This window comes from Stegostoma tigrinum, chromosome 19 (genome assembly GCF_030684315.1).
Source record: "Stegostoma tigrinum isolate sSteTig4 chromosome 19, sSteTig4.hap1, whole genome shotgun sequence".
Classification (NCBI taxonomy): domain Eukaryota; kingdom Metazoa; phylum Chordata; class Chondrichthyes; order Orectolobiformes; family Stegostomatidae; genus Stegostoma; species Stegostoma tigrinum.
The window spans coordinates 46,614,612-46,630,710 of record NC_081372.1 but is presented as its reverse complement, the minus strand read 5'-3'; the positions used below and the strand labels follow the sequence as shown (position 1 = coordinate 46,630,710).

The 16,099-nt window shown below is 40.0% G+C and overlaps 1 protein-coding gene across 2 annotated transcripts in view; it reads left to right on the top strand.

The window, feature by feature from the left end:
* The window catches only part of LOC125461194 (uncharacterized), a 117,819-nt gene extending 108,326 nt beyond the window's left edge, over positions 1-9,493 (top strand). For both annotated transcript variants that reach the window (XM_048549682.2, XM_048549681.2), the window contains 3 exons: positions 1,842-1,939; positions 3,168-3,251; positions 3,351-9,493. In XM_048549682.2, coding sequence (XP_048405639.1) covers positions 1,842-1,939; positions 3,168-3,251; positions 3,351-3,479 — 311 coding nt within the window. In that variant the 3' untranslated portion in view covers positions 3,480-9,493. The remainder of the gene's footprint in view (positions 1-1,841; positions 1,940-3,167; positions 3,252-3,350) is intronic.
* The last annotated feature ends 6,606 nt before the right edge of the window (positions 9,494-16,099 follow it).

The window sequence follows — 16,099 nt, the reverse complement described above, 5'->3', positions numbered from 1 at the left end:
ATAATAGGTAAATATAAGGGGAAATCCAATCATTGTTGTGGGCGGGAAGAGAGGGAGTGAGGGCAGACATGTGGGAGATGGGTTGGACCAGGTTGAGGACCCTGTCGACAGCAGAGCTGGGAATCCTCGGTTGAAGAAGAGGAGGTGGACATTTCGGACACTCCTTTATCAAAGTTAGCCTCATCGGAACATAAGTGATGGAGGAACTGGAAGAGCGAAATGGAGTCTTTACAGGAAGCAAGGATGCATAAGTTCAGGTAGCTATGGGAGTTGGTGGGTCTATAGTGGATATTAGTGGCCAGTCTATCCCCAGAATGGAAACAGAGATGTCGAGGAAGTGAAGGGACAAGTCAGAGATAGACCAGGTGAAAATGAGGATTTTGTGGAAATTGGATGCAAAATCAATGAACTTCTCCAATGCCGGATGACAGAAGGAAGTGATCCCGATGATGTCATCGATATATCGGAGAAAGATTTGTGGGTGGGGGTCGGAATAGGAATGATACATGGAATGCTTCATGTACCCCATGAAGAGACAGGCCTAACTGGGGCCTATGCGGATACCTATGGCCACCCCTCTTATCCAAATAAAATACGTGGAGTTAAGAGAGAAGCTGTTCAGGGTGAGGATGAGCTCAGCCAAGTGGTGGAGGGTGGTGGTGGGTGGGTGGGGATGGTTCAGTTTACTCCAGGAAAAAGTGAAGAACCCTGAGACCATTCCAGTCACCTGCCATTTTAACATACCACCCTGTTCCTTCACCAACATCTCTTTCTCAGACTTGCTGCAGTGTTCCAGCAAAGCTCAGTGCAAGCTGGAAGAACAACATCACATTTTCTGCTTGGGGAACCACAGCCCTCTGGACTCAATATCAAGTTAAATAGCTTTAGGACCTGAACTCTCTAATGTCCTACTCCCCAAACCCACACATCAGGGCTTGTTATCACATTGCCTGCTGTTACACTTTACCAGTTGTGAGCCACTAACAGTGTCCATTAACAGCTATTTATCCTCCTAGTCAGATCATTATCCACTCCTTTTTCTATCCACCTGTTTTCTCTTTCTATCCTCACCTATCATTTACTCCTTAACAACAATCCCCAATCCTACCTTCTATAAGCTGACATTTTCTTGGTTACTATCAGTTCTGAGGAAAGGTCACTGGTCTTGAAATGTTAACTCTGATTTCTCTTCACAGATGCTGCCATTCCAAGGGATAAACTTGCAAATGATTTATTTTTCCATATGTTTGTTAAAAAAAACACACTAATCTTTTGTTTTCAACAACAGGGCATGAATTTTATTGATCTAGTGAAATTTCCAAGGATCTGAATTGAATGAGATTTTCAATAAGACACAGCATTAGTTAATCATTATGGAATTAAATTGTAACTGAATTAGATAAGACAGTCAAAATTCACACTTTGTGATATCTTTTTCAGTGTGTTGGGTCCACCTGTTGCTGTTCTATACATTTGGTTGATGTTGTACTGCATAAACTTGTTCACATTTCACCTGTTATAGATGAGCTGCAATGTGTGCAGTAGGTTTCTCATCCAAATATAATTTCACTTACACTGATCCTGCATTTCCTTTACTTAAATGGTTTCACGGATCAGAAAGCAATTCTGAAGCTTAGTCTTTGGGTATTCTTAATCTAGTGACACTGTCTTACTCTCTACACAGGAGCTGAAGATGGGAACTGATGTGGGGCAAATTTAATATAAATTTCAGACGTGTCAAATGGTGGAATTTTCATTATTGTTGATTGTTATTTAAATGTTATTTTACCACAGTCCAAATAAGTATAGTTGAGATCTAATGCCTTTTCCAACTGCAACAGTACTGAAGAATGAATTGGTAAAAATTCATCTGCACACAAAAGTGTTCAAATCCAAGAACAAGATGAGCTCAGATGGACAGTTCTACAAAGGGCTAAAGGTAATTCCAAGTTTATGAATATGTCTGATTTAGTATGTCTACATAGTAATTTCAGCATGAATGTGCCTTTTAGAGGGCATCTTTCAATAAAATCTATTCCATGATTTATGCATTAACGCAAAGATATTGTATTGAAGAACAAACTACAATGAAAATGCTTTTTTTTACAAGATGCTCTTAATTTCAAAATTTATATCAATAATAAATTCATTCTGACAATAATTTGAAGATGTTCTCCCCAGTGCCCTTACCAGTATTTATCTGTTGATCAACATAAGGAAATAAAATATTTGGCCGAGTCACATTTTTACTCAAGGGTGCTTGCTATCTGCAATTTAATTGCTGCGTTTTCTATATTTCAGCACTAACCACACTTCAAAAATGTATTCCATTGAATGTTAAATGTTTTGAGGTGCCTGAGGTTGTGAAATGTGTCATATAAAAAAATGCCTTTCTTGCTTCCTTAACTGCCTATCAGATTAGAGAGTGTAATACCAAACAAGCTTATTTCTTCAAGCTTTCAGAAGGCCATTATTTCTACTCTTAAATTTTCAGTAGGTCATGTTTGTGGTAGTAAAACCAAATACCTGAGGCATGGTGATCAATAAGAATTGGCCCAGCTGTCCAAAATACCTCCAGGTGCCTCTGATCCCCAAGATCCTTTATCTGGTCAGTCGTTCCCTCCGCCTGCATTAAATTGTTTGAAACAGAACTCGTTGGAAGTAACGGTCATACCACAGGCTTATCAATTCATAACATGCTTGATATTCTTACGTAAGGTGTCGTCTCCCCTCATTCCTCATGGCAACAGAAGCCACAAAAATTACTTAAAAAGCAAATGACCATTTCTTCTTCTTCTATCCTTGTTATCTAAGACATTGAACTGTTCACCTCCAGCATTTTAAAAGTCTTGTTTAATACATATAAACAAATTTCCAGAGGATCCAGCACCACTTAGAGAATTCAGAAATCAAACTGAAACTGTGTCTCCCCTTAATGATTAAATTTAAAGCCATACAGGTTCTGTCCACTTTGGAGCACTCCTGAATTTCCAAATAAAAATAATGAGGTAACATAAGCCTTCTTCACGATAATATAAAACCAGCAGGATGATGGCTGGAATTAAGAATAATTACTGGCTGCAAGGAAAAACTTTCTCCAGTTTTCTGCAGTCTTGTTGCTGGCAAAATATTTTGGAATCAAATATCTTTCCTTATTTTGTTTCCAGGACATAATTCAAAAGTACGAAGCTAAATTGTCAGACTTAACCAAACAATGTGATGAAATGAAGAAGCTCTACAATTCTATCTTGGTAATGTTGATTGTGATGCTTTTCATTCAGCTGAAAATTGTGCAGTTACCATTCAATGTTAAAAAAAGTTTGATTTGCTTCTGTCAATGTTTCTGACAGGTTAAGTTTGGGGAGCCACAGAATCGAGATTCACAAGAGATGTTTGGATGGATCTCGTCCTTCATTAAGGATTTTAGGAGAGCTGTCACAGAACAAAGAAACTATAAATGGGAAGCAGCTCAAAAATGATGTGACCCCTTGTCAGCATGAAACCTTCTGGGCTTTTCCTATTTCACGATTGAGGAAAAAAATGTACTTGAGATTTTGTCTAGATTAATTTCTTAAATCCTCTGTTTTGTACTTCGGAGCACCTTGCACTGCAGATGAAATCAATTCTTGTGTACCAAAGGTTAGCACATTCTAACCTGCAAACTGAACATATTCACATTCTTTAAGATAATAATTTTCACTCCAATTAATTTATCTCCCTCAATGCTTTACATCTTCTGCAAGAACAACAGTTTACCTTACCTCAAGTTTACCCTTGGTGCTGGCCACAATAGTTCTTAGGAAAAAACAAGTCTGAATTGACCCACTTACCCAATCGATGAGATGGATTTACAACTTTAGAAAGGTCATTTTGAGGTAACCCAGAGATACAGAGCAGCATCTCATTCTGTACAGCACAGAGTGTCAGAATAACAGAAATATGCTTCATTCCAGTCTAAGGTAGCTAAGCATTGCTTGCAATAGGTTTGTGCAATGATATTCTTACAATCTGAAAGAGTGAATACATGCAGCACACTTAGATGCAGCTCATCAGTATGTGGAGCAGCTTAGTGAACTAGGACTGATTTTTCTCTTATTTTTGATATTTTTCTACAGCAATGTGGTGTGAACAACAAAGAAATCATCTTATTTGATAAGACTGTCAACTTCTATCATAAATATTCTCAGGGGAGTGAGTGACAAAATTATTATGTCTGCCTTGGGTTTATATTCAGCTCAAACTGATGGGATGAAAGCATGTTTTTAATCTCTTGAAAATTACTTAAGGAATTGAGTAAAATCAGTTCGGACAGTCTGAAAGCACCACAAAGACTAAGTAGAATGTACTAGTGATTGTCACTAATTGGACAGCCCCTGTCTTAGAGGCTACAAGGATGGCTCTTATCAGAGGTTGGAATATTGCTTTAATGCAAGGATTAAGTTTTCTGAGGTTGTTATGAAAGCAAGGAGAGAGAACAGGAGGGAGACTTTTTGATATACAAAAATTCCAAAGCTTTGAGTAAATATAATGGAATGTATGGTTACGAGTGCACAAGTGCATGGTGGAAGTTAATTCAATCACATAAAACAAAGAAAAACCATGGGAACTTTGTTTTTATTAACAACGAGAATTTGAAGTTCAGATTTTGAGACGGTGGCACGTTACAATGGCACAGCTCTGCAGAGGAAAAAATATCACTGAAAGGGAATGATTTTGAGACATACCAAACATCCATAAACCTGTTAATTTACCCAACTCTATACGACATTCACCTAAACATCTCATGATCTAATATGCTTTGTGATTTAGTTTTCAGCTGTCAGAAGCCCCTCTTCATATAAATGACTTTAGTTTCTGTTTTGCTCAAGCAGAGAAATAAACTTTAATGTCTTGTTTTCCCTTGGTCTTTTAGAATTCAGTGTCTATTATGTGACTGACATCTGAATTTCAAGTTCTCTATCTTTGTTGTTCATGTATGTATATTATCTATCAGTGTACGGGTGTCCAGGATTGGCTGCTATAACCATTGTGTGTGACTGTACTCAAGACACGTGCTCAGTGAGGTGTCTAATCAGTCTACAGTCACTATACGTAATACCAGAAAATGGAACAGTTTCAGCTGTCTCAGTACTGAAGTGGTTTTTGGGAAATAGTGGCAAAGTGGTATTGTTTTTAGGCAAGTGATAACCACAACTGATGGGGGAATTTGGATTCAGTGAAAGAATCTGGACTTAAAAGTCTAATAACTGCCATTGTTGATTGTTGTAAAAGCCCTTCTGGTTCACACATGTCATTTCTGGGAAAGAAACCTGCCATCCTTATCTGTTCTGGTCTATGTGTGACTCCAGACCTATAACAATGTGATAGGCAACAAATGCTGGTCCAGCTGGTGACACCACATCCCATGAAAGAATTGAAAATCTCAGCCCACGGTTCAAGTGTTTGATAGGACAGCCAAGGCAGGAATCACTGTAATAATTAGAGTTCTAGTCAGGGAAAGAAGGAAATGTGGCTGTCATTGTGAAGAAGAATTCATGAAACCCGAGAAGGATCTGAGTATCTAGTAGCTGTTAAAGGTGAGGGAGGAGGTAAGAAAGTGACACAAAAGAGCTACATATGAACATACAAGAAGAAAGGCTCAAACTAAGAGTTTTAGCATCCTATCCTACTTCATTCTACATGTGTCATATCATTAAATCTACTTCTCACTCCCCAGAGTCATACAGTCTGAGAAATGCAATTTAGGGGGAGGAGATTTTCTGGAAGATGCACTGATGATCGAATAGATGGGAATCACAATCATTGGAATTATTTCCACCTTCTTTCTATCGTTTGAGGTATCTTTCTGCTGGTTACTGGTCTGCGGAGACTTCTGGGGCATGATAAGCAGAGCTCCTCTATTCTTTCCTATTGTTGAAATCAATGTTATTCGAGTAGCTTTGTGAGATCATTCAGTGTGAGAACACAATAGATGGAATTTTCATTCTCGGGCTGGAATGGCTTCAGGGGCATCTGTACCAGATAATGATGGTGCTCAGCAGCCTGCAGATGCCAGATGGTCTCCTGCTTTCCAGCAATTTTGGTGGAGGTGTCCAGGGTTGTGGCACACATGTGAAAAGGGGAAATGAATCAGCCATGTGAAAACATATTACAGGGGTGAAACAGACTGGATCATCAGCAATGCCAAGTAGATAAGATGACTGTACAGCAGACAGCCAGTCTGAGCACATGGAGGAATTTCTGATGCAAAAGGTGAAACAAACACAGAAAACATGACTTATGATGCTTCAATTGGATACACTGGGGTAGTTGCAGAGTTATGCTTTCAGGTCAATGAGACACAGCAGGAGATGGTCCACACAACTGGTCACATACAGCTGTTGGCATGTGAGGCTTTCCCTGGACATGGGGCTCAGCTATTCTTCAGGTGGCTGAGGTGTTGAGAAGCTGATCAGCAAACAGCTCCATGATAATGAGGGGCAGGGAGGTGATACGGCAATTACTTGATTAATTTATTGTTGTCACGTGTACCAAGGTATAATGAAAAGTGTTGTTTTGCATGTTATACAGGCAGATCATGCCATACAAAGTGCATTAGGGTAGCAGAACAGAGTGCAGAATACTGTGTTACAGCTGCAAAGAAGGTGCAGAGAGAGATCGATCAGAATTATTTAAGAGCTTCTTTCGTGAGCCTGATAATAGCAGGAAGAAGCTGTTATCGAATCTACTCATATGTTATTCAAACTTCTATATCTTCCGCCCAACCGCAGAGGATGGAAGAGAGTATAATCAGGGTGGAAGGGGTGTTTAGATATGAGGAGTAGGAAGGTGATGCTGAGGGGTAGGGTGGTGATACTGAGAGTCAGGGAGGTTTTCCTGAACATGGTGGAGCAGCAATGCCACTGGGCACCGTGCCAATTGAACCAAGTGGGTTCTGATATGTGCCCCTCCTGGAAGAGTACCTGCAGGCCTTGCCAGTCACGTGGGTACAACTTGCCAGTGGCAAGTGATAATGACTGTGAGCTTCTCTGGGAACCTGTGTGGCATATTGCAAGTGCCTGTCCATCAGAGTATCAAATCTATGATGATGCCCTGGAAGAGAGAGCACTGGAGTTTTTCCATGGGGCCAAATGCACAAATGTGACCATAAAGCACTAGACTAAGCAACAGTAGATATTTGTCATTTTGAAGGGGTTACATTTCCTCTCCAGATAGTGTACACTCACCACAAACATTGTCTTTAAGTGCATGCAAAGTATGTAACCTATGCATGGAGGCAATCCCAGGTGCCAAGGCTTTTCATGTCACTGGAAATTTCAAGGATGGCTTGCTATCCCTTGAAAAAAAATCTGATGATAACTGTGGCAACAATACAAGAGAGACACAGAGTCACTAAAATTACTGCTATTTCAACATAAAGACCACCACTGAACAGGCCGTCAGATTCAGGAAGGTGCAGTTCTGGTCCATAGGTTGTGGGGTGTGCTCCCAAACATTCCCTCAGGTGTTTCTTAATCTACTGCCCTTTGCTCAGTATTACCCCTCCAGAGATGTGTGAACCTTGACGAAATAAGATGTGACAGAGTTGTATGCCCTCAAGAGGAGGATAAAGAAACCAGAATGGAGCATCTTGATCCTGCACTATAAGGCCTTTCAGCCATCTAGCTGAGGATTTAAACCATTGATCAGGTTATGAAGGAAGCTCGCATCGTGATAGTCGAGTTCATCATGGATTGCATTTGGCCCAATACCACACCTGTCCTTCAAGGACTGTTAGTTAGGCATCCCCCTCCTTGGATACTAATGTGTCCCTTGATTTATTACCCAAGAGTTGGTCACCTTGGCAACTGGTTCCAAAATATCTTCCATGCAAACATGTCTGCCCTTTCCCCACAATATTCCTTATAACTCAGCTCTGTGCTCCAAATCCATTTCATCTTGCTGGTTACCTAATGGCCTGAAAACAAAAGGGTCATATAAATCAGGTTTCTCGAACAAAATACCTTGTGACAATAAGGTTTAATCAATAAACAGAAATGTAAATGTCAGCCAAATGAACCCCAAAGTTTATCTGTGGATATTACACTGTACAAATGTGGCTGTCCTGCAAGTGCTTCCCCTATAGTTAATAGCGAAGTAGAGGCACACTGCTCATACATATACAACCATTGTGGAGATACATGTGGCACTTATCCTTAGCATCTCAGTGTCAGTGGGAGCACCACAACAAAAGCTTTCAAAACAATAGGGAGGCCTCGTTGTGGAGCTTGCTGTGTCGATGGTACCTATGTCAAGAGGTGTTAATTTTATCAATTTCAGTTGGGTACAGTCAGGTAAAGGGTATTATTCAGATGGTTACTTGAGCACATAACCATATTTCAGTTTCATTTCAACATTTGATTTTTGTTATAGTGCTGCTTCAAGAGGCTGTCAGGTTTTAAGATTCAGTTTGATATTCAGTGATAATCGATGATATTCTATGATATGATATTCTGTACCTCAAGGTATTCTATGTGACATTTTACAGGTTGTGCAAAATTGCAGCCATTTTCTAGTACTGCTCAATTTCATGTTTCACTTCTGCCCCACCCAGCTGATATTTGGTCACCTGATGTGGAGGGAAATGGCCAGAGTGAATCTTCCTCGTGGGTCTGTGCCTTAGTCTGGCCAGGGTGACAAGCAGCAGATCCTGGCAGTGAGCCATTGCAGAGCTTGCTGGATCTGACTATGTGCCTACTTCTTTGTCTGTTATGTCTGTGCTAGCATGTTCCTGACAAAGGGGTTGTTGGTGCCTTCTGATATATTTGAGACTCCACATGACCAGTGGGCACCATGGGGCTGGGATTAATTACACAACCCCCAATGTGCGCTCGCGCACACACATTATAAACACACACCACAAAGACTTTGCATGTACTTAGTTAAATTTCTGTTAAACCTTTGATTTTTGTTAGTGTAAAGAATGATCCATTAGCTAAGTACATTTTTTTTTCATTGATTTGATACTCAAGCATGTAAAGAGTAGGGTCTGCTGCTGGGCCTGGTCAAGCTGGCTGTTAAGTGTCCAGGCAGAGCATCATGTTTGCTTCACTTTAGTGTTTATGTCTGCTTGATCCTGGAAAGAGGAAGCATGTGGTATCCATTGTACACTTGAGGCTTTCCAAGACCAGTGGGCATTTCAGGAGCTGTGTATATCATCTAAACCCACAATGTTATTTTAATTTAAATTTATTCCCTTTAAAATTTAGCTCTTTGCTATAGTGCCCCATTAAGGACTAATTCCTCTGAAAATTAGTTAATTTCATTTTCAAGTTAATTTGTTTCACAGAAAGGTATGAAGATCGTTGTTTGGCTGTCATGGCACAGTGTAGTGCCCCTGCCTCTGACCCAGAAGGCCCAGGTTCAAATCCTACCTGCTTCATCAATTCCTTTTAACATGTCTGACTAAGTGGTTAAGAATATCCATGTAGGTCACTGTCAGAAAAATTGTATTTCATCAGGATATGCTTGTAATATTTCATTCTGAATAAATATGTCACAAGCAACGGCTGGCTTTGGTTCTTCCTTCACCACTGACCATTGAGAATACAATAAGAAGGACCATGGGAAATGGTAATGATAAAGGTGCCCCATGATATCCCATCTCTGCCTGCCTCAGCCCTTTTCTGGTGAGCATGCACAAATACTGAACCTCAACTGCTGGGCAGGGGATGGTACCTGGTTACCATCCTTGCATGTTGTAACAACACTGCAATCAAACAGTACATATTCCAAAAGCTGTTATGCATGCACTCAACACTGTACTGCTTACAGCTTTCCATGTGTTAGGGCCTTCTTTCAATGGATGGGCTCACGTGTAAGAATGGACTCTTCCAATCACTTCCCAAGGCTCCACACCCATATTTAGCTCCTGTTTTCCAGCACTAAACTCAGAAAGGTTCATGATTGTGTCATCCCTCTATTTTCTAAGGAGAGCTGCCACCTCATCGGTTATTACCAACTTGCACAGAACTTTGGTTCTATTTTTATGCGAATTAATGCTAGGCAAAAGTATGGAGTGAATAAACAAATGGCCAGATTCTTCACTTGAAAATAATAACATAGTATCATCCTTTCTTGGGGAGGTAGCAATTTTCCTCTTAGCACGTCTCTGCCCAACTGGCATTTCAAAGAGCTTCTTGTTCCATGACAAGGATTATATCTAGATGCACTGCTCCATCACCAATGTGGTTTTTCGCTGAAACATTGCATGCTCTGTTATTGTGTAAAGTTAGGAGCAAGAAAGATAAGATGCTAGTGCTCTCCTTCACTGCATCTGATGGCTCATTCACATACAATATCCATGGCTATTCCACAAATACTTGTGGTGTGACAGTTGCCTGGGTGCTCCGAATAGTACCTTGGAACACAAATGTTCACATTTCCTGCACACTATCCAGTCCCAGCTGTGCTGGTGACACCAGAACTGGACACTAATCATCTGGCTGCCAAACTACACTCCATTTGCCAAAATTCAGACAGACAGTGCAAGATTCCCTGCACTGCATTCATGCTGTACTGTAGCTGTTCAGATTTTATTCAACTCTACCAATATCTTGTTTGTCTAGCTGGCTGATTGGCCCTTGGAAACACCCAAAGTATATGGGGGAAGCTGGTGAGTTGAACCTGATAGCTGATAAAGTGCTTTAAAAATTCAATTGTTGGTGCCAATGGTGCAGGAAATGGTAGGGGTTGCAATGATGACAGAGAGACTAAAAATGAGAGTAGTAGCCTTCTAATGGATAAGGCTCTACAAGTGGGAGGAGAGGGGCTGCAAAATTTAAAAACAAACTCATTTCTTAATTAATTATTGCTCACACATTGGCATCTCAGTTTTCCTTTGTTCTTAATCCTTAAAATATATTTTCTATTATAATGCAAACATAGTAGAGATATGAATATGCACGCTTTAGAACAAAACAACATTTAATGGAAAACAGAACAGATTCCCCATTAAAGCTATCACCCTGTTGTTATTAAACTGCATTACTGTGACTAATAAAGTTTAAAGGTGGCTTTCTAGTGAATAAGACAAATTCAAAGAATTAGTTGTTGCTTCGTGAAAGTCAAGGAAAATTGTTTCTAATCTACAACGTTCTGTCAATCAAAAAATTTGTCAGTAAACACCATAGATGTGTAAACCAGTTCAGGTACAAGGATTGAACTAATATTTAAGACATATATCTGACTAAAGCAATTTTCTAGAAACCTTTTAGGTATTCTGTGATAGAATATGGTTCAATTCATTCACTCCTTAAAGCAATGTTTAATGATAAAATCTTCTGTATGTAATTTGCTACAAATGAAATTGTCATGATTTATTGAAGCATTAAGATTCATTAGAATTGGCTTTGATGGAAAGACAAAAGTTCTGACATCTCTAAGCAGTATACCTGCAATGATTACATTAGGGAATGTAATCAATGATTGCTAAGAGAATGAGAGAAACATAATGTCAGTGAAAATTGCACAATATATAGAGTGATTTATCTTACGTGAATTAAGGTTCTCGGTTTTGTTTGTGTGTGTACAACAAGGAAATGAGAAGCCAAATGATGAGTGCATGCTATGTTGACAGATAATTCAGCAGTGAATGTGAAAGCTGCATGTACCTTTCACAGCATGTACTTCAGTGCTACAGGATCTTGGTGTTCTACATTTTAATTTGGGATAAGAAAACACTTTAGCAACATAAGAACCAGAGTAGACCACTCAGCCCTAGGACCCAACTCTGCTATTTTATTAAATGAAGTCTGGTTAGTACCTCTACTAACTTTAAACTTGCTTTCTTTGTCCCTTATAACCTTTACCTAACAAAGTAAGTTCTTAAAATTTTGATCAATGCACTTCTGATGACAAACATGTGAATGTGGGAAAATCATGAATGACTCTTTACTTAAGGTATATTTAATTTAAATAAAAATGAGTAATGATTTAAAAAGAAACCTTATTCAAAATAGATATATTAGAGAAGGTATCCATGCAAAAGATCTAAAGATCAGGTCAACTTCTGATTGCAGTGACAGATTAACTACAAAAGCCCTCAGATTTTCCCAACTATTCGAAACCCTGTGTATAGATGGGTTACCTATATTTTTCATAACAGCAATGGACTTTAAATCTGGATTAAACTAGTATTGGTGAGTCTATAGCAAGGGAATTCTAAAACCTATTAATATGAAACCAATAATTAACTCCATTAGCATTCCCTTTATCTTTTGCTGTGGGCTTTCTCACCATCTGTTCCACACACTCCTCCTCCACTTTTGTCGCTAGGGTAGAGTACACCTTTCTCCAGCACCCTTCAGTTTCAAAGAAGAGGTTCTTAAATTTAAAATATTAGCTCTGTGTCTCTCTGCCTTGATATTGCAAGACCACCTGCCACAAAGTGAAACCACCAGTTTTGTTTTACTCTAGATGAAAAGTCACACGTCTGAAATGCTAATAGTTTCTCGCTCCATAAATATTGCGAGACTTGCTGAGCAATTTTCCGTTATTTCAGATCTTTAGCTTCTGCAGTATTTTGTTTTTTCTTGTGGTGGCTCCATCTTACAACTATTTATTGCACTTAAAAGGAACTTTTTGTTTTTCTTGAGTCATTCGTGAGAATGTAGGCATTGTTGGCTAGGCCAGCGTGTTGTTCCTCATCTGCAGTTACTGTTGAGAACACGGTGATGAGTTGCTGCCTTGAAGACCTGCAGTCCAATTGGTGTAGACAGATCCACAATGCTATTGAGGGGAATGTTAGAGGAGTTTGACCCATTGAAACTGAAAGAATTGAAGTATATTTCGAAGTCTGGTTGATGAAAAGCTCAGAGCATAACTTACAGTTTCTGCTGTTCACATATATCTGCTGCCCTTGTCCATATAGATGGTAGTGTTTGTAGGTTTGGAAGGCGCTGTCTATGGAGCTTTAGTGAATTTTTGCTGTGGATCCTATACATGGTGCACACTGTTGCTACTGAATACCAGTGGTGGAGGGACTGGAAGTTTGTGGATGTGGTACCAATCAGGTAGGCTGGTTTTCCCTGAACAATGATAAACTTCTTGAATGTTGTTGGAGCTGTACTTTTCAAAATGTGTGTGGAGTATTCCATCTCAGTCCTGACTTGTGTCTGGTAGATTGTGGACAGGCTTTGTGGAGTTAGAAGATGTGTTACTCACTGTAGTGATGTTTAATGATAAAATCTTCCGTATGTAATTTGCAAGGGTTGAGACCTGAAACGTCAGCTTTCCTGCTCCTCTATCCAGCTCTACACCTTGCTATATTACAAGTTGTGTATCCAGTGATGGGAGAGGGTTACGTGAAAACAAGCGCTCCACCAGGGACTAAGCACCTGCTCCATTTAATTCATTACGATTAAACTCCTGCAGTATGCTCACTGACACTTTAATTACCTGAGCAATTCTCTGCTCAGTGGCACTTTATTTAAAAGCCTTAATATGCTACTTACCATTATGTTATGTTCTCAGAATTAAAAATATTCAAGTTTCAGTATTTAAATATAACTGTATGGGTACAAAGGAACTTGTAACCAACTAAAAAGTTAAGTTCAGTAACGTTTCAAAACAAGTCACACAGATGCACCCATTTTAAACTTGAATTGTTTCTGATTTTAATACTTAGTTTGATTACATATGTAAATTTAGCCTTGCCTTTGTACAATTGATCACATTGAGGAAATAATCCATTTTCATGGATGTCATTAAAAATAACAAATGAGAAGGATGTAAAATGGGAAGCAAATTGTGTATGACCAGATTTAACAATTTCGTGCTCTCAGGATTTTACCCATAAATTAGTAATTAAATTGATGCAACTGTACAAGCCATCTCGTCAACATATAGAAATGGCTAACTCAGTGAGCTGAACTCTCAAAATTCAGCCTGCTGCTGAAGTTTATTCAGTCTCATGCTTTTGAACTGAGTTCATATCTCAGGACTGGTATCTCACTAGCTACATAGTAACTAAGTGATCTGAGAAACGCAAAATTTGTTTAAACTGCAGATGAATCTGATTAGTCAGACTTTTACAAGTAACAGAATCAAACAAGTGTTAAACAAAAATATGATTTCTAGAAAACTCAGCAGGTCAGACTGGATCTGTGAAGAGAAAACAGAGTCAATGTTTCAGGTCCAGTGACCATCCTCATAGACTTCTCTAATAAGGAGAACAAGTCTCATCCTCTTCAATCTATCACCGTAACTGAAGATTTTCATCCTCGGGACCATTCTTGTAAATCTCTTCTGCACATCTCTCTGATGCATACACTTTCCTCCTACAGTTTGATACCCAGAACTGTAGTCCAGCAGGGGCCTAACAAGTGTCTTATATGTTCAGAATTGCTTCCCTGCTCTTGTACTCTGTCTCCCTATTAATATAGCCCAGGATACTGCGTTATGAATAGGATTCTTATGGCAGAGTGGTGATGTTCCTACTTCTGAGCCAGAAAGCCTAGATTGAAGTTCTGAGATATTAGGAACTGCCGATCTGAAGAATATGAGATAACACAGTGTGAAGCTGGAGGAACACAGCAGGCCAAGCAGCATCAGAGGAGCAGGAAAGTTTGACGTTTTGGATCGGAACCTTTCTTCAGAAATGGGGGAGGGGAAGGGGATTCTGAAATAAGTAGGGAGACTGGGAAGGCGGATACAAGATGGATAAAGGATAAGATAGGGTGAGAGGAGACAGACAGGTCAAAAAAGCGGGGTTAGGTCCAGTGAAGGTGAATGTAGGTGGGGAGTTAGGGAGGGGATAGGTCAGTCCAGGCAGGATAGACAGGCCAAGGGGGTGGGATGAGGTTAGTGGATAGGCGATGGGGGTCGGGCTTGAGGTGGGAGGAATGGTTAGGGAGGCGGGGACTAGCTGAGCTGTTTTGGGATGCGGTCAGGGAGGGAAGATTTTGAAGCTTGTGAATTCCGCATTGATATTCTTGGGCTGCAGGTTTCCCAAGCGAAATATGAGATGCTGTTCCTGGATCTTTTGGGTGGCATCATTGTGGCAATGCAAGAGGCCCAGTATAGACGTGTCGTCTGAGGAGTGGGGAAGGGGAATTGAAATGGTTCGTGACTGGGAGGTGCAGTTGTTTGTTGCGAACTGAGCATAGGTGTTCCACAAAGCAGACCCCAAGCCTCTTTTGTTTTCCCTGATGTACAGGAGGCCACAACGGGAACAGCAGATACAGTATATCACATTAACGGATGTGCAGGTGAACATCTGTTTGATGTGAAAAGTCTTCTTAGGGTCTGGGATGGGGGTGAGGTGGGAAGTATGGGGTAGGTGTAGCATTTGCTTTGGTTGCAGGAAAAAGTGCCGGGGCTGGTGGGGCTGGAGGGGAGTGTGGAGAGGACAAGGGAGTCACGGAGAGAGTGGTCCCTCTGGAAAGCACATAAGGGTGGGGTGGGAAAAATATCTTTGGTAGTGGGGTCAGATTGCAGATGGCGGAAATGTCAGAGGATGATGTATTGGATTTGGAGGTTGGTGGGATGGTACGTCAGGGCGATGTTTTGAAATTCTATTTGCTCTGCAGTTATATCATAAAACATCTAAAAAGTTTGTTTAAAGTATCTACAACTTTGTTAGCTGCCCTCTCCAATCATCCTAAATTAAGATCACAAAATCCTATTGAGTAATATCCTATTATCACTGGATAATGAAATTAGTTAACATCTCCTTCTTTCAAAGTACAATAACTGAAATAATACCATCACCATTTCTAAAATCTGAGCAACCAACCTATACTAATTTCTGTCACCAACAACGTCATAACCGTCAATTTCTTTGAAATATTACAAGGTGAAAGGTTCAATTTCTAACGCTGAGATATCTGAGAAGCTATTCCTTTTTGAATTCCTTCTTTACAACCTGGCACATTTCTGGATTGAGAAGTTGCATTTCGCCATTCAGCTTCCGTTCATAGGTCTTGCTTTGGGTTGGCTGTGGAGTTTATCGGAATAGTTCTGGTCCTGAACATCACCATGGGAATGAACATTTCTACTCCAGGTTTTCTAAGTCTCAAACCATTATTTCTTGGCTTTCATTTTACTGTGGCTGTTTTGC